The sequence below is a fragment of the Oncorhynchus mykiss genome, chromosome 13 (genome assembly GCF_013265735.2).
Source record: "Oncorhynchus mykiss isolate Arlee chromosome 13, USDA_OmykA_1.1, whole genome shotgun sequence".
In the NCBI taxonomy this organism is placed as follows: Eukaryota; Metazoa; Chordata; class Actinopteri; order Salmoniformes; family Salmonidae; genus Oncorhynchus; species Oncorhynchus mykiss.
Window position 1 is genome coordinate 67,252,903 of NC_048577.1, and position 27,568 is coordinate 67,280,470.

A 27,568-nucleotide genomic window follows, 5' to 3' on the forward strand; every position below is an offset into this window, starting at 1 on the left:
AGTCCCCCTACCATCTCTACATAGATATAATATGATGTCTTTATGAGTTGTAAGTCCCCCTACCATCTCTACATAGATATAATATTATGTCTTGTAAGTCCTCCTACCATCTCTACATAGATATAATATGATGTCTTGTAAGTCCTCCTACCATCTCTACATAGATATAATATGATGTCTTTATGAGTTGTAAGTCCCCCTACCATCTCTACATAGATATAATATGATGTCTTGTAAGTCCCCCTACCATCTCTACATAGATATAATATGATGTCTTCATGAGTTGTAAGTCCTCCTACCATCTCTACATAGATATAATATGATGTCTTGTAAGTCCTCCTACCATCTCTACATAGATATAATGTGATGTCTTCATGAGTTGTAAGTCCTCCTACCATCTCTACATAGATATAATATGATGTCTTGTAAGTCCCCCTACCATCTCTACATAGATATAATATGATGTCTTGTTAGTCCCCCTACCATCTCTACATAGATATAATATTATGTCTTGTAAGTCCTCCTACCATCTCTACATAGATATATAATGATGTCTTGTAAGTCCCCCTACCATCTCTACATAGATATAATATTATGTCTTGTAAGTCCTCCTACCATCTCTACATAGATATAATATGATGTCTTGTAAGTCCTCCTACCATCTCTACATAGATATAATATAATGTCTTTATGAGTTGTAAGTCCCCCTACCATCTCTACATAGATATAATATGATGTCTTGTAAGTCCCCCTACCATCTCTACATAGATATAATATGATGTCTTCATGAGTTGTAAGTCCTCCTACCATCTCTACATAGATATAATATGATGTCTTGTAAGTCCTCCTACCATCTCTACATAGATATAATGTGATGTCTTCATGAGTTGTAAGTCCTCCTACCATCTCTACATAGATATAATATGATGTCTTGTAAGTCCCCCTACCATCTCTACATAGATATAATATGATGTCTTGTTAGTCCCCCTACCATCTCTACATAGATATATTATTATGTCTTTATGAGTTGTAAGTCCTCCTACCATCTCTACATATATATAATATGATGTCTTGTAAGTCCCCCTACTATCTCTACATAGATATAATATTATGTCTTGTAAGTCCTCCTACCATCTCTACATAGATATAATATTATGTCTTGTAAGTCCTCCTACCATCTCTACATAGATATATAATGATGTCTTGTAAGTCCCCCTACCATCTCTACATAGATATAATATGATGTCTTGTAAGTCCCCCTACCATCTCTACATAGATATAATATGATGTCTTGTAAGTCCTCCTACCATCTCTACATAGATATAATGTGATGTCTTCATGAGTTGTAAGTCCTCCTACCATCTCTACATAGATATAATATGATGTCTTGTAAGTCCCCCTTCCATCTCTACATAGATATAATATGATGTCTTGTAAGTCCCCCTACCATCTCTACGTAGATATAATATTATGTCTTTATGAGTTGTAAGTCCTCCTACCATCTCTACATATATATAATATGATGTCTTGTAAGTCCCCCTACTATCTCTACATAGATATAATATTATGTCTTGTAAGTCCTCCTACCATCTCTACATAGATATAATATTATGTATTGTAAGTCCTCCTACCATCTCTACATAGATATATAATGATGTCTTGTAAGTCCCCCTACCATCTCTACATAGATATAACATGATGTCTTGTAAGTTCCCCTACCATCTCTACATAGATATAATATGATGTCTTGTAAGTCCCCCTACCATCTCTACATAGATATAATATGATGTCGTTATGAGTTGTAAGTCCTCCTACCATCTCTACATAGATATAATATGATGTCTTTATGAGTTGTAAGTCCTCCTACCATCTCTACATAGATATAATATTATGTCTTGTAAGTCCTCCTACCATCTCTACATAGATATAATATGATGTCTTGTAAGTCCTCCTACCATCTCTACATAGATATAATATGATGTCGTTATGAGTTGTAAGTCCTCCTACCATCTCTACATAGATATAATGTGATGTCTTTATGAGTTGTAAGTCCTCCTACCATCTCTACATAGATATAGTATGATGTCTTGTAAATCTTCCTACCATCTCTACATAGATATAATATGATGTCTTGTAAGTCCTCCTACCATCTCTACATAGATATAATATGATGTCTTGTAAGTCCTCCTACCATCTCTACATAGATATAATATGATGTCTTGTAAGTCCTACCATCTCTACATATATATAATATGATGTCTTGTAAGTCCCCCTACCATCTCTACATATATATAATATGATGTCTTGTAAGTCCCCCTACCATCTCTACATAGATATAATATGATGTCTTGTAAGTCCTCCTACCATCTCTACATAGATATAATATGATGTCTTTATGACTTGTAAGTCCTCCTACCATCTCTACATAGATATAATATGATGTCTTGTAAGTCCTCCTACCATCTCTACATAGATATAATATGATGTCTTTATGAGTTGTAAGTCCTCCTACCATCTCTACATAGATATAATATGATGTCTTGTAAGTCCTCCTACCATCTCTACATAGATATAATATGATGTCTTGTAAGTCCTCCTACCATCTCTACATAGATATAATATGATGTCTTGTAAGTCCTCCTACCATCTCTACATAGATATAATATGATGTCTTTATGAGTTGTAAGTCCTCCTACCATCTCTACATAGATATAATATGATGTCTTGTAAGTCCTCCTACCAGCTCTACATAGATATAATATGATGTCTTTATGAGTTGTAAGTCCCCTACTATCTCTGCATGTGGCCAATACTAAAATGTCAGAAATTGTATTTGATTCCTGGAACATTTAATATCCAATGCTTATTTGTATGACTGATTCACACCTGTCTGTGACGAGCTGCAACAAACACAAAGCCTCATATCATTCATCTCCGAAGACAGAAGTAGGAATATAAGACTTCCAATATGTGATTACTGTAGACTGGCAACACTAATAATACAATACGTTTGGGGAATTACAGTAGTGTTGTTGCTGACAAGTAATTACCCTGATCAGACTTACTGTATATTATAGACCAGTGTTAAGGAGATCAGACTTACTGTATATTATAGACCATTGTTATGAAGGAGATCAGACTTACTGTATATTATAGACCATTGTTAAGGAGATCAGACTTACTGTATATTATAGACCATTGTTATGAAGGAGATCAGAATTACTGTATATTATAGACCATTGTTAAGGAGATCAGACTTACTGTATATTATAGACCATTGTTATGAAGGAGATCAGACTTACTGTATATTATAGACCATTATTAAGAAGGAGATCAGACTTACTGTATATTATAGACCGTTGTTAAGATCAGACTTACTGTATATTATAGACCATTGTTAGAAGGAGATCAGACTTACTGTATATTATAGACCATTGTTAAGGAGATCAGAATTACTGTATATTATAGACCGTTGTTATGGAGATCAGACTTACTGTATATTATAGACCATTGTCTAGAAGGAGATCAGACTTACTGTATATTATATACCATTGTTAAGGAGATCAGACTTACTGTATATTATAGACCATTGTTAAGGAGATCAGACTTACTGTATATTATAGACCGTTGTTATGAAGGAGATCAGACTTACTGTATATTATAGACCATTGTTTAGAAGGAGATCAGACTTACTGTATATTATAGACCATTGTTAAGGAGATCAGACTTACTGTATATTATAGACCATTGTTAAGGAGATCAGACTTACTGTATATTATAGACCATTGTTAAGAAGGAGAACAGACTTACTGTATATTATAGACCATTATTAAGAAGGAGATCAGACTTACTGTATATTATAGACCGTTGTTAAGATCAGACTTACTGTATATAATAGACCATTGTTAAGAAGGAGATCAGACTTACTGTATATTATAGAGCATTGTGTTAAGAATCAGACTAAATAAAGTAAATGTCTAATCAAATCTCCTGAAGACTAGATTGCATAAATCTGCCCAACAATCTTGGTGGGGCCCAAAAAAAACAAGTGGGATGCATGCCAACAAAGCCACTACACAAAACAACACTAAACGATATATGAATTGCATTATAACGATGACAACTGATATGTACAAACAACGGCATCAGGACGACAAGCGGATAAGAGGCAATTTGACATTAATGACCGAGCTAGGACAGATATAGTCAATATAATGATTTGTTTAGCACTTTTTACAGCGACAGAATTCATAACGTGGGCCATTCTTACAGTGTTATATCAGCTGTGTACCACGAATGATTTATCATCGAGTAGATATGTGAAAAACACCTTGAGGATTGATTCTAAACAACGTTTGCCATGTTTCTGTCGATATTATGGAGTTAATTTGGAAAAAAGTTTGGCGTTGTAATGACTGAATTTTTTTCTTAGCCAAACGTGATGAACAAAACGGAGCGATTTCTCCTACACAAAAAAATTTGCTATCTAACTGAGAGTCTCCTCATTGAAAACATCTGAAGTTCTTCAAAGGTAAATTATTTTATTTGAATGCTTTTCTTGTTGTTGTGAAAATGTTGCCTGCTGAATGCTAGGCTTAATGCTATGCTAGCTATCAATACTATTACACAAATGCTTGTGTAGCTATGGTTGAAAAGCATATTTTGAAAATCTGAGATGACAGTGTTGTTAACAAAAGGCTAAGCTTGTGAGTGAATATATTTATTTCATTTCATTTGCGATTTTCATGAATAGTTAACGTTGCGTTATGGTAATGAGCTTGAGGCTATGATTACGCTCCCGGATACGGGATTGCTCGACGCAAGAAGTTAAGAGGGGTAAATACACAAAATTCTTAGGGCGAGGCACATGGGCTACTAATATCGTACTACACAACACACACTTATTTCTTTCTTAGCTACAGTATACATATCTCCCTGGCATATTACGTCATTTATGCAGCACCATAGAATACATATGTGGACTCACCTTGTTGTGCTGTGCTGTGCTCACTTGAACAGGAAGGTGGCACGGTGGTCCTTTGTGGGAAAATGTTGTCATCAAAGTCTGGCATTCTCTGGATTTATGGTGCTTTCAAAACAACTGGGAACTCCCAAAAAAAACAAGATCAAATCATGATGACATCATTGAGCTTCAGGTCGTTTCTCTAGAAAGAGGCCAGATTTACAATTCAGAGTTGGATGACTGTTCAACACGTATTTTCCCAGTCGGAGCTGGTTTATTCCCGACTTCCCAGTTGTCTTGAACTCACTGAAGTCAAGTTTTTTTTTAGTGCATTTTTTTAATTGCCTTACTCAAGAAATCAAAAAAGCAACCATGTTTCTATGCAGCTTTATTAATTCAATGATATATTATAAAAAATTACATTGTTTGCTAACTGATATGTGTCACATATTAATGCCAAAATAACATACACAACAAGCAAGCCACATTTTTGGGTGGGATTTGATTTATGTTGGTAAAGATTTGGGGCTCATAACAGCTCCACCTGCCCTGAATCACTGCACCCATAAGTGATTTGTTGAGAGCCCTGCAATAATGAGGCTGGTCGACCCCACACTCTTGAGTGTTGGGCCAAGAGCTCTGACATACAGAAACCAACAGAGGTATCATAGAGTAAACCTATTAATGCTTAGTCATGGCTGGTTCCACCACAACTGACTCAATGTGTCGAACCAACACATATCTAGTGGATGAGGTGGCCAACTAGTCAGAATCCTCTGTGTTCTCTTACGAGAACCAAGAACTGTTGGTTCTTAGAATAGAGGATGAGGAGAGACTTTGTTCGGAACAGACAAGATGTGCACAGCCGTGGTGAATTAGGTACAGAGTTATGTGTAAACAGCCATTTACACAACCAGAGTAACACAAGATGTGCACAGCCGTGGTGAATTAGGTACAGATTTATGTGAAAACAACAATTTACACAACCAGAGTAACACGATTGTACACACCTATCATTTAAAGTAATGCTACTACATATTTTTCATTCATGGAGAGGTTTACACACTAGAGAGATATTCATACCAAACACCCTGGATAGAGAGGTTTACACACTAGAGAGATATTCATACCAAACACCCTGGATAGAGAGGTTAACGCACGAGAGATATTCATACCAAACACCCTGGATAGAGAGGTTTAAACACTAGAGAGATATTCATACCAAACACCCTGGATAGAGAGGTTTACACACTAGAGAGATATTCATACCAAACACCCTGGATAGAGAGGTTAACACACGAGAGATATTCATACCAAACACCCTGGATAGAGAGGTTTACACACTAGAGAGATATTCATACCAAACACCCTGGATAGAGAGGTTTACACACTAGAGAGATATTCTACATTGCTGCTCCATTGTGTCTTACTGAACATGACCGTGATTAGAGTGAAACACCATGTTGTGTTTGACACAGGGACACTGAGGAGTCTTCATACCAAACCCTAAACCCTGGATAGAGGGGCTCAGTGAATGTGGAGGTGAATGTGTACAGGTGGGTCAGTGTGTCAGAGGAGACTCTGTAGAAGGACAAAGTGCCGGCTGGCCAGTCCAGATACACTCCTACTTTGTGGAAGCTGGAGGGGCGGACGTCTATAGCAATGGGATTATTATTGTGACAGGCAATGTAACTGTTGTCATAGCAGAAAAGAGTCCAGGACGTGTCATTGTATCCAAGACAAAAGTCATTAGCCCTTCCTTTCCTGCTGATTCCTTTATATGTTACTCCTATATCAACCCTTCTCCCACTCCACTCTACCTCCCAGTAACAGCACCCAGTCAGACCCTCTCTACACAGCACCTGTTCATAGTTCTCAAATCTCTCTGGGTGATCAGGATACGACTGCTCCTCTGACCTCAGTGTCACTTTTCTGTTCTCCTCAGACAGAGAGAGGAGTCGGTATACTGTGTTTGGGTCCAGTGTGAGATCACAGACATCTGATGGATGAAACCAGACACAATATTAGAAATCATCATCATTCACATTAGAATGTTAACTCACTTTTCACTAATTCATTTAATGTAGATGTTTCTAGGTATCAAAAGGAGAAGTTAAGGTAACTTGAGACTTGTTGAATGATCATATGTTATACTGTATGGTAATATAAAACACACTTATTCCCATTAATTACACACACACACACACACACACACACACACATTTCTTATGTATCACGAACATGCCACACACACATTGTCAAACAACTCTTTGTAAACTTTGGTGTCCCTGATTTCTGCTTCTGTAGAACTACAGCTGATATTTAATATGACCAAGTAAGTAATGATGGTGGTCTTTGACTGAACTTGAATTAAGACTTATTCTTAGTCATATTCTTCACAGCAGTCAACACTCACATTTTCTAAGCCCAGGTTTCATTGTGTACTCTCCACCATGTTCCACACTGTAGCGGTAAGCAGAAGAACAGACAGTAATTTAGAGACACACGGGAACTCACACACACACACACACACACACACACACACACACACACACACACACACACACACACACACACACACACACAAACAGTCAGGATATAACTTTGTCCAAGTGGTGGTCAGAATGTTTGTCTTCACCAGCCCGATAAGTCAAACATGTCTGATATGAACATTGACATAAACCCTCTACATACTTGAGTTTCTCCAGTCTGCAGTGTGGATCCTCCAGTCCAGCAGAGAGCAGTCTGACTCCTGAGTCTCCTGGGTGATTGTAGCTCAGGTCCAGCTCTCTCAGGTGTGAGGGGTTTGACCTCAGAGCTGAGACCAGAGAAGCACAGCCTTCCTCTGTGACTAGACAGCCTGACAGCCTGCAAAGAGTCAAATCATTTTAAAATCACACTGATATTCTTTGGTGGTGAAAATAGTGGCAGAATATATTTATTGTTTCAACATTTTCATATTATTATCTACATTTTCAGATACATCAGTAACTGTCCTGAAATCTGGCATATCTACATAAATCAATGCAGTATATTATTTTCAACATATTCAGATATATCAGTGTCCTGAAACCTTCCATATCTATTCATAAATTAATGTATCCTTATTAGAAATTACAAATGATCAAAGTATTGCCTGCAGATAGAAACATGTATAGTACAAATATTATAGTACACTGACCAGACCAGTTTAAAAAGCAGTATCAGTCAGAAGACAGACAGTGAGGAATCAGATTTAGATTGTATTGAGTATACAGTCCACACCATATCTATTTAGACAGTGAGGTATCAGATTTAGATTGTATTGAGTATACAGTCCACACCATATCTATTTAGACAGTGAGGTATCAGATTTAGATTGTATTGAGTATACAGTCCACACCATATCTATTTAGACAGTGAGGTATCAGATTTAGATTGTATTGAGTATACAGTCCACACCATATCTATTTTGACAGTGAGGTATCAGATTTAGATTGTATTGAGTATACAGTCCACACCATATCAATTTAGACAGTGAGGTATCAGATTTAGATTGTATTGAGTATACAGTCCACACCATATCTATTTAGACAGTGAGGTATCAGATTTAGATTGTATTGAGTAAACAGTCCACAACATATCTATTTAGACAGTGAGGTATCAGATTTAGATTGTATTGAGTATACAGTCCACACCATATCTATTTAGACAGTGAGGTATCAGATTTAGATTGTATTGAGTATACAGTCCACACCATATCTATTTAGACAGTGAGGTATCAGATTTAGATTGTATTGAGTATACAGTCCACACCATATCTATTTAGACAGTGAGGTATCAGATTTAGATTGTATTGAGTATACAGTCCTCACCATATCTATTTAGACAGTGAGGTATCAGATTTAGATTGTATTGAGTATACAGTCCACATCATATCTATTTAGACAGTGAGGTATCAGATTTAGATTGTATTGAGTATACAGTCTACACCATATCTATTTAGACAGTGAGGTATCAGATTTAGATTGTATTGAGTATACAGTCCTCACCATATCTATTTAGACAGTGAGGTATCAGATTTAGATTGTAATGAGTATACAGTCCACACCATATCTATTTAGACAGTGAGGTATCAGATTTAGATTGTATTGAGTATACAGTCCACACCATATCTATTTAGACAGTGAGGTATCAGATTTAGATTGTATTGAGTATACAGTCCACACCATATCTATTTAGACAGTGAGGTATCAGATTTAGATTGTATTGAGTATACAGTCCACACCATATCTATTTAGACAGTGAGGTATCAGATTTAGATTGTATTGAGTATACAGTCCACACCATATCTATTTAGACAGTGAGGTATCAGATTTAGATTGTATTGAGTATACAGTCCACACCATATCTATTTAGACAGTGAGGTATCAGATTTATATTGTATTGAGTATACAGTCCACACCATATCTATTTAGACAGTGAGGTATCAGATTTAGATTGTATTGAGTATACAGTCCACACCATATCTATTTAGACAGTGAGGTATCAGATTTAGATTGTATTGAGTATACAGTCCACACCATATCTATTTAGACAGTGAGGTATCAGATTTAGATTGTATTGAGTATACAGTCCACACCATATCTATTTAGACAGTGAGGTATCAGATTTAGATTGTATTGAGTAAACAAACACAACAAAACATGCTAACCTCTCACCATTACCAATACCAGAGGCTACAACAAAACATGCTAACCTCTCACCATTACCAGTAACAGAGGCTACAACAAAACATGCTAACCTCTCACCATTACCAATAACAGAGACTACAACAAAACATCGTAACCTCTCACCATTACCAATAACAGAGACTACAACAAAACATGCTAACCTCTCATCATTACCAATAACAGAGGCTACAACAAAACATGGTAACCTCTCACCATTACCAATAACAGAGGCTACAACAAAACATGCTAACTTCTCACCATTACCAATAACAGAGGCTACAACAAAACATGTTAACCTCTCACCATTACCAATAACAGAGACTACAACAAAACATGCTAAACTCTCACCATTACCAATAACAGAGGTTACAATAAAACATGTTAACCTCTCACCATTACCAATAACAGAGGCCACAATAAAACATCCTAACCTCTCACCATTACCAATAACAGAGGCTACAACAAAACATGCTAACCTCTCACCATTACCAATAACAGAGGCTACAACAAAACATGCTAACCTCTCACCATTAACCTCAAATAAAAGGTGACATTCTAAAATCTAAAATCCAAAATGCTGGAGAACAGCACCAAATGTAAAACTGTAAGCTTCACTGTCCAAACACATATGATGTGGACTATGTTTGTCTGGTAAACACATGTGGATCTGGTGAACAGTTATCACTTGTTAACCAACTACAGGAATACTGACCTCAGAGTCTCCAGTTTACAGTGGGGATTCCCCAGTCCAGCAGAGAGCAGCTTCACTCCTGAATCCTTCAGGTCATTGTTACTCAGATCCAGCTCTCTCAGGTGTGAGAGATTTGACCTCAGTGCTGAGACCAGAGAAGCACAGCCTTCCTCTGTGACTCCACAGCCTGACAGCCTGCAAAGTGTCAAATCATATTAAAATCACACTTGTCATGACGTTGACCTGTTGGGGGAGATTTATGACCCCCATAAATACCTGTCCCCTTCTTCCTCTCTCTACTCTACCGATGTGACTATTGAAAACCCCTTTGTTAACATAGAGAGTCTGGGAACATCAAAAGGTGGGAAATGGAACCCTATTTCGGAACTCCAATCAGTTGAAAATATGCGCTGGTACTTAATGAATATGATGTCAGATCAGTTAGCGTCTGAGACATTACTACTGATGATAGGACAATATAAACGGTATCTTGGAAGGTCTACACATTCTAGTTATCAGATTCACATGGAATTGTTGTGTAATTGAAATGTTTAAATATTAATCTATTTGTGAAAGATGAAATGTAATTTTAGCTTCTAAATGAGAGAATTGGTTTTCATGAGTGAACTATGCTCAACTCAGTGGCCCCGCCCATGTGAACAGACATCGGTTGTAAACTATGAAACACGGCCCTCTCTCCCAACCCTATATAAGCCCCTTTACGAAAATGCTACTTTCTGTTCCGAGGACGTTAGGGCGACGGTCCTACGTTAAAAGGGCTCAGATAATAACCTAATGAAATTAGCATCGAATTCCAACGTGAAGATGATGGTCAACATGCCAAAAGGATGAATTTCGACTATACCAGTCAGAATATAGCATAAGCTTAAAGTATGACAACTTTGTATGAACTTTGAACTCTTATTCACTAAAGAAGTGCTACCCTCTTCCCCCGCTAAACGTGGACTAGGAGAGGACGGACAGAGTATCCATTCTACCACGCTAAAGTTCACCACGAGGCATTCTTCAGAGGACCAGAGATCCATGCTGGACCACCCGGCCTTCCATCTATGAACAACCGATCGATGCGCAGCTCAGAGTAAATATTTATTCCATTTTCCTTTTTCAAATGGGCAGGTATTTAGAATGCATAAGATACTGTATTTGCGATAGCATTTTATGGCCCATTAGAGACACAAAACCTTTTTGCTCCTCAGTCTTCCCGCTCTTTCACTCAAACCCAACTCCCTTTCTTTGTGTAACCAGCCATCATTTTGGTTCCGTCCGCTAGGGACGTTTTCCTTTATGACATCACTTGTAATCAATGTATGATCCATTCTGTGTAGATGTAATTCTGTGTGATTATTTAGGTATAATATTAATTACAGATAAATTATTTTATAGAATAGCATGTTATATAACTTAATCCGGCAGAGCCAAAGACACGACACACTGATATACTTTGGTGGTGAAAGTAGAGTGGCAGTATATTTTTAAACATATTCAGATATCATTGTCCTGAAACCTGCCACATCTATTCATAAATTCATGTATCATTATTAGAAATGACTAATTATCATAATATTACTTGTAGAGAGGAAAATGTATCGTACAAATATTTGAGTAGACTGACCAGACCAGTTTAAAAGCAGTATCAGTCAGAAGACAGACAGTGAGGTATCAGATTTAGATTGTATTGAGTATACAGTGTTCACTCAAAATGACACAACAGCTATTTTCCAGTTGAACAACGTTTACTAAACTGTATTACCACAATACATGGTTACTATGACACTCAGGCCAGGTCCATCAACACTGACACTCCCAGGTGTACTAATAATAGAGTGATATCACCGTAGTAACAGAAATATAGGGGGACTTAAAACATGAACATGACACACAGTCCAAACAACATCTATTTTGACAGTGAAACTAATATTGCAAATGAATGAAAGCACTTTGTGTATCCAGTTTGAATACGTCAAAAGTATTCTGACCAATTCTATTAAAGTAGTCAAACATTTTGTATTTGTTCCCAAACTCATTGGATGCATTTGCAGTTTGTTTTGGTTGTGTTTTGGGTTACGTTTCGCCCAACAGTAACTGAATGGTGGATGATGACTGGATTAATCTTCTGTCTAAGTGAGTAGATACCATGTTTCTAAACACAACTAAATTAATCCTGATGATGCCATGATTAATACAAATAATGAAAAACGTTACAGAGGCTACAACAAAACATACTAACCTCTCACCATTACCAATAACATAGGCTACAACAAAACATGCTAACCTCTCACCATTACAAATAACAGAGACTACAACAAAACATGCTAACCTCTCACCATTACCAATAACAGAGACTACAACAAAACATGCTAACCTCTCACCATTACCAATAACAGAGGGGGTCTGATCTTTGTGCCTCTGTAACTTTCTCATTCATCATCATTCATGATTCATTCCTGATTATTCATCATCATAGTAGCATCCACATGAATGTAGAAGTGTTCAGAAACATCTTCTATTCTTACTGACAATACAAGTGAAGTGACTCCAAAATGACAGGACATTATTCACCATTCAGTTTCTATTAGGAAAAACATCTAAAACACAACCAAGACAAACTGCAAATGAATTCAACAAGTTAGTAGAATCACAAGCTTGTGATGTAAATCACACAAGTGTGATGTAATCACTGCAGGAATGGAATATGGGACCAAACACTCAACTTTTGACTAAATTAGTTTGTACAATTAAGACTAAACGGTAAAATATATATGTATGAACAGCTTTAAATAAAAGGTGACATTCTGTACTGTAACCTAATTGTCACGACTTCCGCCGAAGTTGGCTCTCCTGCCTGTTCGGGCGGTGCTCGGCGGTCGTCGTCACCGTCCTACTAGCCACTACCGATCCCTTTTTCGTTTGTCTGTTGGTTTTCTCTTATTAGTTTCACCTGTGTGTATTTTAGTTTAATTAACATCCTATATGTTAACGGTTGTCCCGCCCTTGTTTTGTGCGGGATTGTTTGTATTCATGTGTTTGGTGGAATACGTGTGTGTTATTTTCTCCGGTCTATTTTTGATCCTGTGTTGGATTATTTCACCCTGTGTGTTGGGTTGACCATGTTTTTTTGTGCGCCGGAGAATAAACTGTCGAATCACTGAAACCTGCTCTCTGCGATTCCACCCACCTTGAGTTAACGTGACACTAATATGAAACATTCTATCTCAATTTGTATTTATTTTATTTATTTCACCTTTATTTAACTAGGTAGGCTAGTTGAGAACAAGTTCTCATTTGCAACTGCGACCTGGCCAAGATAAAGCAAAGTAAAATATGGGAGTTAAGGAAATAAATAGGCCATGGTGGCGAAGTAAATTACAATATAGCAATTAAACAGTGGAATGGTAGATGTGCAAAAGATGGATGTGCAAGTAGAGATACTGTGGTGCAAAAGGAGCAAAATAAATAAATAAATAAAGTATGGGGAAGAGGTAGGTAGATAGATGGGATGTAGACAGATGGGCTATGAACAGGTGCAGTGATCTGTGACCTGCTCTGACAGCTGGTGCTTAAAGCTAATGAGGGAGATATGAGTCTCCAGCTTCAGTGATTTTTGCAGTTCGTTCCAGTCAGTGGCAGCAGAGAACTGGAAGGAAAGGCGACCAAAGTAGGAATTGGCTTTGGGGGTGACCAGTGAGATATACCTGCTGGAGCGCGTGCTACGAGTTATATGCTGCTATGGTGACCAGCGAGCTGAGATAAGGCAGGGGTTTACCTAGCAGAGACTTGTAGATAACCTTTAGCCAGTGGTTTTGGCGACGAGTATGAAGCGAGGGCCAGCCAACGAGAGCGTACAGGTCGCAGTGGTGGGTAGTGTATGGGGCTTTGGTAAAAAAACGGATGGCACTGTGATAGACTGCATCCAGTTTGTTGAGTAGAGTGTTGGAGGCTATTTTACAGATGTCATGGCCGAAGTCGAGGATCGGTAAAATGGTCAGTTTTACGAGGGTATGTTTGGCAGCATGAGTGAAGGATGCTCTGTTGCAAAATAGAAAGCCGATTCTAGATTTAATTTTGGATTGGATATGCTTAATATGAGTCTGGAAGGAGAGTTTACAGTCTAGCCAGACACCTGGGTATTTGTAGTTATCCACGTATTCTAAGTCAGAGCCGTCCAGAGTAGTGATGCTGGATGGGCGGGCAGGTACGGGCAATGATCGGTTGAATAGCATGCATTTAGTGTTATTTGCATTTAAGAGCATTTGGAGGCCACAGAAAGAGAGTTGTATGGCATTGAAGCTCATCTTTAGGTTTGTTAATAACAGTGCCCAAAGAAGGGCCAGAAGTATACGGAATGGTGTCGTCTGCGTAGAGGTGGATCAGGGAATCCCCAGCAGCAAGAGCGAAATCATTGATGTATACAGAGAAGAAAGTCGGCCTGAGAATTTAACCCTGTGGCACCCCCATAGAGACTGCCAGAGGTCCGAACAACAGGCCCTCCAATTTGACACACTGAGCTCTATCAGAGAAGTAGTTGGTGAACCAGGCGAGGCAATAATTTGAGAAACCAAGGCTGTTGAGTCTGCCAATAAGAATGTCCTGATTGACACAGTCGAAAGCCTTGGCCAGGTCGATAAATGCACAGTAATGCACAGTAATGTTTCTTATCGATGGCGGTTATGATATCGTTTAGTACCTTGAGCGTGGCTGATGTGCACCCGTGACCGGCTCGGAAACCAGATTGCACAGAGGAGAAGGTACTGTGGGATTCGAGATGGTCAGTGACCTGTTTGTTAACTTGGCTTTCGAAGACCTCAGAGATGAAGGTTAGGATGGATATAGGTCTGTAGCAGTTTGGGTCTAGAGTGTCTCCCCCTTTGAAGAGGGGGATGAGCGTGGCAGCTTTCCAATCTTTTGGAATCTCAGACGATACAAATGAGAGGTTGAACAGGCTAGTATTAGGGGTTGCAACAATTTTGGTAGATAATTTTAGAAGGAGAGGGTCCAAATTGTCTAGCCCGGCTGATTTGTAGGGGTCCAGATTTTGCAGCTCTTTCAGAATATCAGCTATCTGGATATGGGTGAAGGAGAAATGGTGGGGGCTTGGGCGGGTTGCTGTGGAGGGTGCCGGGCAGTTGACCGGGGTAGGGGTGGCCAGGTGGAAAGCATGGCCAGCCGTAGAGAAATGCTTATTAAAATTCTCAATTATAGTGGATTAGTCGGTTGTAACAGTGTTTCCTAGCCTCAGAGCAGTGGGTAGTTGGGAGGAGGTGCTCTTATTCTCCATGGACTTTACAGTGTCCCAGAACTTTTTTGAGTTTGTACTGAAGGATGCAAATTTCTGTTTAAAAAAGCTAGCCTTAGCTTTCCTAACTGCCTGTATATGTTGGTTCCTATATTCCCTGAAAAGTTGCATATTACGGGGGGTATTCAATGCTAATGCAGAACGCGACAGGATGTTTTTGTGCTGGTCAAGGGCAGACAGGTCTGGAGTGAACCAAGTGCTATATCTATTCCTGGTTCTACATTTTTTGAATTGTCATGCCTCTTTAAGATGGTGAGGAAGGCACTTTTAAATAATAACTAGGCATCCTCTACTGTCGGGATAAGGTCAATTAGAAACCCCGGCCAGGTCGATTAGAAAGGCCTGCTCACAGAAGTGTTTTAGGGAGCGTTTGACAGTGATGAGGGGTGGTCTTTTGATCGCAGACTCATTACGGATGCCGACAATGAGGCAGTGATCGCTGAGATCTTGGTTGAAAACAGCAAAGGTGTATTTGGAGGGCAAGTTAGTTAGGATGACATTTATGAGGGTGCCCGTGTTTACGGATTTGGGGTTACAGTGGGGCAAAAAAGTATTTAGTCAGCCACCAATTGTGCAAGTTCTCCCACTTAAAAAGATGAGAGAGGCCTGTAATTTTCATCATAGGTACACTTCAACTATGACAGACAAAATGAGAAAAAAAAATCCAGAAAATCACATTGTAGGATTTTTTATGAATTTATTTGCAAATTATGGTAGAAAATAAGTAGTTGGTCACCTACAAACAAGCAAGATTTCTGGCTCTCACAGACCTGTAACTTTTTTTGCCCCACTGTATATCTGGTAGGTTCATTGATAAATTGTGTGAGATTGACAGCATCAAGCTTAGATTGTAGAATGCCCGGGGTGTTAAGCATGTCCCACCTAGCAGCAAGAGCTCAGAAGATAGATGGGGGGGGGCAATCAAATCACATATGGTGTCCAGGGCACAGCTGGGGGCAGAGGATGGTCTATAGCAAGCGGCAACGGGGAGAGACTTGTTTCTGGAAAGGTTCATTTTTAGAAGTAGAAGCTCAAATTGTTTGGGTACAGACCTGGATAGTAAGACAGAACTCTGAAGGTTATATTTTCAGTAGATTGCAACACCGCCCCCTTTGGCAGTTCTATCTTGTCTGAAAATGTTATAGTTAGGGATGGAAATGTCAAGGTTTTTGGTGGTCTTCCTAAGCCAGGATTCAGACACGGCTAGGACATCCGGATTGGTGGAGTGTGCTAGGGCAGTGAATAAAACAAACTTAGGGAGGAGGCTTCTAATGTTAACATGCATGAAACCAAGGCTTTTACGGTTGTAGAAGTCAACAAATGAGAGAGCCTGGGGGATGGGAGTGAAGCTAGACACTGCAGAACCTGGATTAACCTCTACATCACCAGAGGAACAGAGGAGGAGTGGGATAAAGACTAAAGGCTAAAGGCTAACAGAACTGGATGTCTAGTACGTTCAGAACAGAGAGTAAAAGGAGCAGGTTTCTGGGCACGGTAGAATATATTCAAGGCATAATGTACAGACAAAGGTATAGTAGGATATGAATACAGTGGGAGAGAACCTGTGCATATAGTGATAATGAAAGAGATATTGTCTCTAGAAATTGCATTTAAACCAGGTGATGTAACTGCGTGTGTGGGAGTGGGAACTAAATTGTTAGCCGAGGCGTGTTGAGCAGTGCTAGAGGCTCTACAGTGAAATAAAACAATTGTTACAAACCAAAACAGCAATGGACAAGGCATGGTGACGTTAGGGAGAGGCATGCATAGCCGGGTGATCATACGAGTCCAGTGCTTCAGGAAACTAGCGGCACGGGGCTAGCAGGCTAACAGAAAGGCCTTAGAGGGATGACGCAACAGAGGAAAGTCTGTTGTGCCACCCTCGTGCAGTTACATCAGTGGACGGATCAGCAGGGCTCCGTGTGGTAAACCAGGCCAGTTGGCAAAATATGTATAGTGGCCAAAGAAATATGTCCGAAGGGCCTCTTACAACAGCAGCTCAATGTGCGTCAGCTATCAGGTCGAAGATTAGTGGCTGTGCGTTCAGTTAAGCTGCTATAATTCCAGATGAAAAAAAAGTATATATATATATATTTTTTTAAAATAGGTTCAGAGCTTGGAATCAGGAGATATGGAGAAGAATAAGTCAGACTAGCTATGGTTTGAGTCGCGCTGTACAGACTGGCGAGAGTTGTCCGGGATAAAGGTAGTTGATGACCGTTAGCTGGCTAGTTAGCTGGCTAGTTAGCTGGCTAGTTAGCTGGCTAGTTAGCTGGCTAGTTTATGTTGGAGAGATTCCAGTAATAAAAAGATAATAGGTAAAGAAAAATCCGTTAGAGAAAAAGCAGGTCCACACCACATTGGGTGAGGTGGTTGCAGGAGAGTATTTTGAAGTAACGGTTTAGAAAAATATAAAAGATATGTTAAGAAAAAGCTACAAAAATATATATACATGGGACACGACAAGACGAAGGACAAAGACGTCTGACTGCTACGCCATCTTGGATCCAAAACGCTAGAGAATACCACCGATTTTAAAACTGTTAGCTTCCAAACACATATGGTGCGGAATATGTGTGCCTGGTAAACACATGTGGATCTGGTGAACAGTTATCACTTGTTGACCAACTACAGGAATACTGACCTCAGAGTCTCCAGTTTACAGTGGGGATTCCCCAGTCCAGCAGAGAGCAGATTCACTCCTGAATCCTTCAGGTCATTGTTACTCAGATCCAGCACTCTCAGGTGTGAGGGATTTGACCTCAGAACTGAGACCAGAGAAGCACAGCCTTCCTCTGTGACTCCACAGTCTGACAGCCTGACAAAGAGATCATCATGACTTCACAAACACACTGTTCATTTAACACCAGTAGTGTAGAAGGACAATGGCAGATGGCAGATGCATTTGGTTTATTCTCTCAAACAACACATAGATTCATCTTCCGTCTCCTAGAATTGAATGGTCATAATGTTATACTAATATGAAAATCAATGCATTTATTCAATATGTTTTTCAATATAATATTATATAAACACTTTAATACATATTTCTCTAAACTGAATATTTATTCCTTATGATTAGTACTTAAATGTAAGTTTATTTACTCACAGAGCAGCTCTGGAGGCTTTGACCACTGGCAGCAGCCTCAGAAGACCTTCCTCTGATCTGGAGTATTTCTTCAGGTCAAACACATCCAGTTCCTTTTCTGAAGTCAGCAACACAAAGACCAGAGCTGACCACTGTGCAGGTGACAGGTTGGCTTCTGAGAGACTTCCTGAGCTCAGGTAGCTTTGGATCTCCTCCACTAGAGAATGGTCATTCAGTTCATTCAGACAGTGGAACAGATTGATGCTCCTCTCTGGAGAGAGATCCTCCCTGATCTTCTCCTTGATGTACTTGACTGTTTCTTCATGGCTCTGTGAGCTGCTTCTTGTCTTTGTCAGTAGACCTCGTAAGTGCTTCTGATTGGACTCCAGTGAGAGGCCCAGAAGGAAGCGGAGGAAAAGGTCCAGGTTTCCCGTCTCACTTCGTAAGGCTTTATCCACAGCACTCTTGTAGAAAGTAACTTCAGGCTCGTCGTTTGTTTGCAGTTTGTCCATTAGATTCTGATTGTTGTTGATGAATGAGAGGAACACATATACAGCAGCCAGAAACTCCTGAATGCTCAGATGCACGAAGCAGTACACCTTGTCCTGGTACAGCACACATTCCTCTTTAAAGAGCTGTGTGCACAATCCTGAGTACACTGAAGCTTCATTGACATCAATGCCAGCCTCTTTCAGGTCTTCTTCATAGAAAATCAGATTGCCATTCACAAGCTGTTGAAAAGCCAGTTTTCCCAGTGACAGAATGCTCTCTTTATTCCAGTGTGGACCTGTCTCTTCTTTCCCAAGATACTTTTCATTCTTCTGTTTGGTATGAAACACCACAAGGTGTGTGTACATCTCAGTCAGAGTCTTGGGCATCTCTTCTCTCTTATGTTTCAGAATGTGTTCAAGGACTATTGCAGAAATCCAACAGAAGACAGGAATGTGACACATGAGGTGGAGGCTCCTTGATGTCTTTATGTGTGAGATGATTCTGATGGCCAGGTCCTCATCACTGAATCTCTTCCTGAAGTACTCCTCCTTCTGTGGGTCATTGAACCCTCGTACCTCTGTCACCTGGTCAACACACCCTGAAGGGATCTTATTGGCTGCTGCAGGTCGGGTAGTTATCCAGAGGAGAGCAGAGGGAAGCAGATTTCCCTTAATGAGATTTGTCAGCAGAACATCCACTGAGGTTGACTCTGTGACGTCACAACAGATCTTGTTCTTCTGGAAGTCTAGGGGCAGTCGGCACTCATCCAGACCATCAAAGATGAACAGAACTTTGTATTTGTCGTAGTTGGAGATTCTTGATTGTTTGGTTTCCATTGAGAAGTGATTAAGAAGTTCAATCAAAGTGTGTTTGTCCTCTTTCATCAAATTCAGCTCCCGGAAAGGGAATGAAAATACAAATTGGACATCCTGATTTGCTTTTCCTTCAGCCCAGTCCAGAATGAACTTCTGCACAGAGACTGTTTTTCCAATGCCAGCGACTCCCTTTGTCAGCACAGTTCTGATAAGTTTGTCTTGTCCAGTTAAGGGTTTGAAGATGTCGTTACATTTGATTGCAGTCTCTGGTCTTGCCTGTTTCCTGGTTGTTGTCTCAATCTGTCTCAGCTCATGTTCATTATTGACCTCTCCTGTTCCACCCTCTGTGATGTAGAGCTCTGTGTAGATCTTATTGAGGAGTGTTGGGTTTCCTTGTTTAGCGATCCCCTCAAATACACATTGAAACTTCTTCTTTAGATTAGATTTGAGTTCACGTTGGCAAATCACAGCAGGGTCATCTGAATCTAGAAATAACACAGAGGATATTAATATTACGTCTGTTTTAATGCCTACAGTATTGAAGGACTATTATAAAGTTTTAAATTATAATAATTTATTATCTTAACTGACTGTATAAATGTGTGAATGATTTCATAATGCATTACAGACTGGTGTGACTGATTATATTATTATTGATATTATTGATGGTGTTATTAACGTTCTCTCTCTCTCTAAATTAATCACCACAACACATCCCTGCTGCTACTTGATGAGGTCACTAGGTGTTGTGTTAAGGCTGCTACAATATCATTGAGTTACACAGCTACTTTAGCTGTACTTTAGCTACAGCTTTTAAATGTTATAAAACATAATTCAACATGAGGCAGACAGCTCTTACATTTCTCCAGTGTGTCAGCAAGCTCCATCTGGTTCATTTTCCTCAGGACGTGCAGTGTGATCTTCAGAGCCCCCTCTCTGGCACTGCTCTCCTGCTGCTCATCTTCAGGGTCCACCACTTCCTTATCCTGCTTCTGACTCTCAAAGCCTTCTGGGAGTTCTGGACTAAGAATCCTCTTGAACATCTTCAGCTCGTTCTTCACAAATGTCATAATTTTCTCTTCAAGCAACTGAAATAAATCAAGTAAATAAATAAGTTAAGCAAGAGACTAAATGCTTTCTCATTAACACATTAATGAATGATTGACAGATCAACTTTACTTGAGGTAAACAAAAACAAATGTATATAACAGGACCACATACATTGAATATGGAGGCCAGGTCTGTTTGATGACTCTGGGAAGACTGACCACTGAGAATCTCTGACTCTGATCTCTCCTGTTGGTTTCTGTGGACAAAACATGAGATTACATCTCCTCATCCAGGGAGTACACACACAGACACACACACACACACACACACACACACACACACACACACACACACACACACACACACACACACACACACACACGGAGGGAATGTTGTGTTTGTTTAATATTGTTTTAGGACTATGCAAATGGACAAAATGATTAGCCTATGGATTATGAAAACAACAACAATAAATGGGAAAATGGGAGAGAAATGACTAGAGACAGTGTTGTTTAACTCACTGACCAGGACCCATGAGTTCTTCTTACCTTTGTTCAGTAGAAAAGTCTCCCTCTCTAAAGGTTAGAGGTTGAACCATAGACCAGTCACTCTTCATGGACACACAGCTGGGAACAGGGGAGGCTGGTCTCTTCTGCTTGATTGGACTTCAACACAACAGAGACAAACATTACATCTCTCATCTACTCTGAGCTCAGATGGGGCAACATAAGAAGAGTTTCATTCCAAAACGCAATATCTCACTTTTCGGAAATGTTCGTAAATTAGCTTTTATTGTTTAAAGGAATTAGGAAAGAGATTGGTGTGTTTTATCACTATCTAATCATGGCATGGGGTTGTTCAATGACAGACATGTATTTGTTTAAAATCTATCACTTGATGGTATCAATTCAAAGAGACAAATAATCATGTGGTTTTGCTGAATGCTAAATATCTGCCTCACTCTCAAATGTTTCTGGCCGGCTTGATTCGGTCTCATTTAGCAACATTTGAAATGTTGTTTTCCAGATTGGATAAAAGTAGAGACTGAGGGCTAGATAATGCTATATCAGACACTACAGATGAGGAACAATGGGAAAGTAATTCTGCTTTGAACGTTGATGAACTTGTAACCTCACTTTTGAGAAAATGTCCGTTGAAAGTTTTGGTATCTACTGGAGACCTCTTCTTTGTCTACAGGGCTGCTACTTTGGCAGATAATGTCACCCATCTAAATAAATAATTATATATATAATTAACTAAATGTATGGTGTTTTTGGTTTGTTTGGTTTCCACACTGCTAACACAAGAGGGCTTCTTCCTGTCCCTTTCCACACTGCTAACACAAGAGGGCTTCTTCCTGTCCCTTTCCACACTGCTAACACAAGAGGGCTTCTTCCTGTCCCTTTCCACACTGCTAACACAAGAGGGCTTCTTCATGTCCCTTTCCACACTGCTAACACAAGAGGAAGGACTCAAAAAGCATTTAACAGATTACTGTGAAGTAATATAATTATGATTCATGTTTATTATTACCTGTTTTTATACTCATGTTTTGAATTATTGTTATACTTCATTACTATAATGATTATTTATAAGCCTGAACATTAATTCAGTCACTTCTTGCTGAGAAAAACATATTTTCCTTGTCATTGTCAAATTCATCAACCAGCAGAGACCCACTCTGCCTTCTCTCTCTAGTAGTCAACTCAGCCCCACTAAAAAGGTTGTGTTGTCAGCAGCAGCGAGCATCCTTCCTTCTCGCGAAAGTGAGGGCCATGTTGAAGTAAATTTACTAAACGCGAGGGATTCATGATGTACTTTATTGGTGTCTTCTCTATTCCGAGGCTGTTTTGTCCCAATATGAGATATTAAGTAAGAAAATATTTTATAATGCATCTAAGGTTGAGGTTGAGCTTGATATACTATATATATATATACTATATACTAAGGTTGAGGTTGATATACTATATATATATACTATATACTAAGGTTGAGGTTGAGGTTGATATACTATATATATATATATACTATATACCAAGGTTGTATACTAAGGTTGAGGTTGATATACTATATATATATACTATATACTAAGGTTGAGCTTGATATACTATATATATATATATACTATATACTAAGGTTGAGGTTGATATACTATATATATATACTATATACTAAGGTTGTATACTAAGGTTGAGGTTGAGGTTGATATACTAAGGTTGAGGTTGAGGTTGATATACTATATATATATATATATATATATACTATATACTAAGGTTGTATACTAAGGTTGAGGTTGGTATACTATATATATATATATATATATATATATATATATATACTATATACTAAGGTTGTATACTAAGGTTGAGGTTGAGGTTGTATTCTAAGGTTGAGGTTGAGGTTGTATACTAAGGTTGAGGTTGAGGTTGAGGTTGATATACTATATATATATATTTTATACTAAGGTTGTATACTAAGGTTGAGGTTGAGGTTCTGACTAGTGATTATTTACCCGGGGTTCAATACCTGCTATAGTCACTTTTTTTCTCTCCCAAAAGCAACACAGCCCTAATAGGAGATATACAGCTAACTAAAGAAATGAGTGACCATTTTAGAAAATCATGGGACATGTAGTCTGTGGTTGCATGCTATTTTATGTCCATCATATTGCTGCTTGTAGCCTGTAACTGATGCTTCGTGGTCTTATGTCTACAGGAAATATTTAGCAATTAAACGTAATTAATTCACGGACAGACATTGGTGGGGCAGCTGAGAAATAAAGTGTATTTTTCTGGTTAATTCCTTAGATCTCTAACCTGCCCCATCTTTCCCACGCCAATTACTGGACTTTCACATAGAGGTTACCAGGTCACCCAGTTCAAACTACATATGAAAAATAAAACAGATGTGACTTGTTGATCAAGTGTTCTGCCCTACAATAATAAATATAATGAAATAACAAAACAAAAACAGCAAAATGCTGAGACAGGTTTTGATTAACAAAATAATCTAAATGCTATTTAGTACCATAATGGTATTTACTAACATAATATTATTACTAATATAGTTTGTAAAAGTTTTCTAGCTAACCTACCCTAGAATTAGGGTTAAAGCTAAAATAGGTAATAAATAATATAATAATAATAATAATAAGTCACTGTTTGTTAAGGTAGTTATAGACAGTACAGAAACACAAGGCCATGTCTCACAATAATATAATAATAGATTATACCTAGGGTTAGGGCTAAAAAAAGGTAAGGTTAGAGTTTCTCTATAACACTTTGTGACATCTGCTGATGTAAAAAGGGCTTTATAAATAAATTTGATTGATTGTTAGGTTCAGGGTTTTTAAGGTAAAAAACAGTATGGGTTTGTAGCTCTCTTGCTCCTCCCTGTGGCCTTCTGTGGGTACTACATAACTCATTCACAACACCTGCTAGGCTCATAATCTGAGGTAGCAACTGCGTCAGATCTACAAATCAATGAGCTACACCTGCCCATTTGTTTTCTAACTCAGTGAAACTGCGCAGCTTTCACTCAATCCGATGTCTACGAACGAAGATTTCAATGCATATCAAATTACCCAGCAGCCATTTAGAAACAAAATGTTGTCAGAAAATGTATAATCTTCTGTTAAAAATGTATTCTGTCTGTTTTATATTCGGCCACGTCTTGAAAAAGAGGACTGTAATAATAGTAATAATAATTTGATAAAGATATACCCATCTAAAATCTATTAACTGATTATCCGAGAACAGTAATATTTAAGGTAACCATAAGCAACCATTTCTGATGAAAAAACAACTGTGAACATTTTGGAAATGAACAAATATAAATTATTTCAAAAAGTGTTATCTCACCTGTTAGCTATGGTGTGATGTTCCCCAGAGAGACGACTTTTAGAGGCAGGGACCCCCTCTCTCTCCCCAGAGAGACTCATTTTAGAGGCAGGTTCCTCTTCTCTCTCTCCAGAGAGGCTCATTTTAGAGGCAGGGACCCCCTCCTTACTCTCCCCAGAGAGACTCATTTTAGAGGCAGGGACCCCATCCTCTCTCTCCCCAGAGAGTCTCATTTTAGAGGCAGGGCCCCCCTCCTCTCTCTCCCCAGAGAGACTCATTTTAGAGGCAGGGCCCCCCTCCTCTCTCTCCCCAGAGAGACTCATTTTAGAGCACTGACCCCTAAACAGAGATCCAACATGTTGGTTGTGGTTAACACAGTGACAACTAAACAGAGATCCAGCATGTTGGTTGTGGTTAACACAGTGACAACTAAACAGAGATCCAACATGTTGGTTGTGGTTAACACAGTGACAACTAAACAGAGATCCAACATGTTGGTTGTGGTTAACACAGTGACAACTAAACAGAGATCCAACATGTTGGTTGTGGTTAACACTGTGACAACTAAACAGAGATCCAACATGTTGGTTGTGGTTAACACAGTGACAACTAAACAGAGATCCAACATGTTGGTTGTGGTTAACACAGTGACAACTAAACAGAGATCCAGCATGTTGGTTGTGGTTAACACAGTGACAACTAAACAGAGATCCAACATGTTGGTTGTGGTTAACACAGTAATTCTTGAAGGTCAATTGTTCTATTTGATTCATTATCTCTTAGAAATGAAACATTTACTAACAGATACATTCAAACAGTGATTTAATTAATAGATAACTAATAAAAATAATACCAATATTAAAAGAGTAATATTATTAGTAATAACAATGTCTCACTTTCTCTTTTAATAATTTATCTCATTCTAGTGTTTTGTTCATCAGGTATGTTATTATGATGCTGTTACTGAATTCAGTTCATAATATTAATGTTAAGAAAAGTCTGTTCAGTGGTTTCATACCAAATTACACAGGAAGCAGGAGCTCATTGGAATTTAGAAAACAACACATGTTCTGATATTCTGAAAGAAGATTTACAATTTATACATAAAACATACACACATTGTAAAATAACCAGAATATAGGAATATATGAACAACATGTTATAATGTGACTTGACTACACCCAGTTAGCTATATGAACAACATGTTATAATGTGACTTGACTACACCCAGTTAGCTATATGAACAACATGTTATAATGTAACTTGACTACACCCAGTTAGCTATATGAACAACATGTTATAATGTGACTTGACTACACCCAGTTAGCTATATGAACAACATGTTATAATGTAACTTGACTACACCCAGTTAGCTATATGAACAACATGTTATAATGTGACTTGACTACACCCAGTTAGCTATATGAACAACATGTTATAATGTGACTTGACTACACCCAGTTAGCTATATGAACAACATGTTATAATGTGACTTGTCTACACCCAGTTAGCTATATGAACAACATGTTATAATGTGACTTGACTACACCCAGTTAGCTATATGAACAACATGTTATAATGTGACTTGACTACACCCAGTTAGCTATATGAACAACATGTTATAATGTGACTTGACGCCACCCAGTTAGCTATATGAACAACATGTTATAATGTGACTTGACTACACCCAGTTAGCTATATGAACAACATGTTATAATGTAGCTGTCCCAGGTGAAATGGACTGTTACATCTGAGTGTTTTACTGTCATTCACTATACTAAAATAACACCAGACATTTAATGTCTCTACACACTTTACAATAATCACTGGGAAGATTCTTACCTTGTAGCCTGAATTCACAACCAGAACATGTCAAGTCATTGAGATATTTTTCGTTGTGCTGAGAGATCACCTTCCTGATGACAAGTGTCTCTGTATCTATATTCTAGGTACAGTTGATCTTTGGATGTAATAATATCTGGTCAAAGTCTAGTGACACAACACCATAGTATATCATAACCATAACAGCAGTTTAACCTTTGGCCAGTAAAGGCCATGGCATATTATAACATGTAGAATCATTATGATGATCCAGGTTCATACTATAACATGTAGAATCATTATGATGATCCAGGTTCATATTATAACATGTAGAATCATTATGATGATCCAGGTTCATACTATGAATGTAGAATCATTATGATGATCCAGGTTCATACTATAAATGTAGACTCATTATGATGATCCAGGTTCATATTATAACATGTAGAATCATTATGATGATCCAGGTTCATATTATAACATGTAGAATCATTATGATGATCCAGGTTCATACTATGAATGTAGAATCATTATGATGATCCAGGTTCATATTATAACATGTAGAATCATTATGATGGGTCCAGGTTCATATTATAACATGTAGAATCATTATGATGATCCAGGTTCATATTATAACATGTAGACTCATTATGATGATCCAGGTTCATACTATAAATGTAGAATCATTATGATGATCCAGGTTCATACTATAACATGTAGAATCATTATGATGATCCAGGTTCATATTATAACATGTAGAATCATTATGATGATCCAGGTTCA

General features: G+C 38.4%; 1 protein-coding gene and 1 pseudogene across 1 annotated transcript in view; one reads left to right on the forward strand and one right to left on the reverse strand.

Moving 5' to 3' along the window:
* The window catches only part of LOC118938461, a 942,996-nt pseudogene that overhangs the window by 454,558 nt on the left and 460,870 nt on the right, over positions 1 to 27,568 (forward strand).
* The window catches only part of LOC110515071 (NACHT, LRR and PYD domains-containing protein 3-like), a 390,541-nt gene continuing 368,315 nt past the window's right edge, over positions 5,343 to 27,568 (reverse strand). Inside the window, exons 6-12 of the mRNA XM_036942521.1 lie at positions 20,935 to 21,163; positions 18,790 to 20,560; positions 10,388 to 10,561; positions 7,658 to 7,831; positions 7,380 to 7,426; positions 6,303 to 6,962; positions 5,343 to 6,008 (exon numbers count right to left, since the gene is read on the reverse strand). Of these exons, the coding sequence (XP_036798416.1) occupies positions 6,409 to 6,962; positions 7,380 to 7,426; positions 7,658 to 7,831; positions 10,388 to 10,561; positions 18,790 to 20,560; positions 20,935 to 21,163 (2,949 nt within the window). The 3' untranslated portion in view covers positions 5,343 to 6,008; positions 6,303 to 6,408. The remainder of the gene's footprint in view (positions 6,009 to 6,302; positions 6,963 to 7,379; positions 7,427 to 7,657; positions 7,832 to 10,387; positions 10,562 to 18,789; positions 20,561 to 20,934; positions 21,164 to 27,568) is intronic.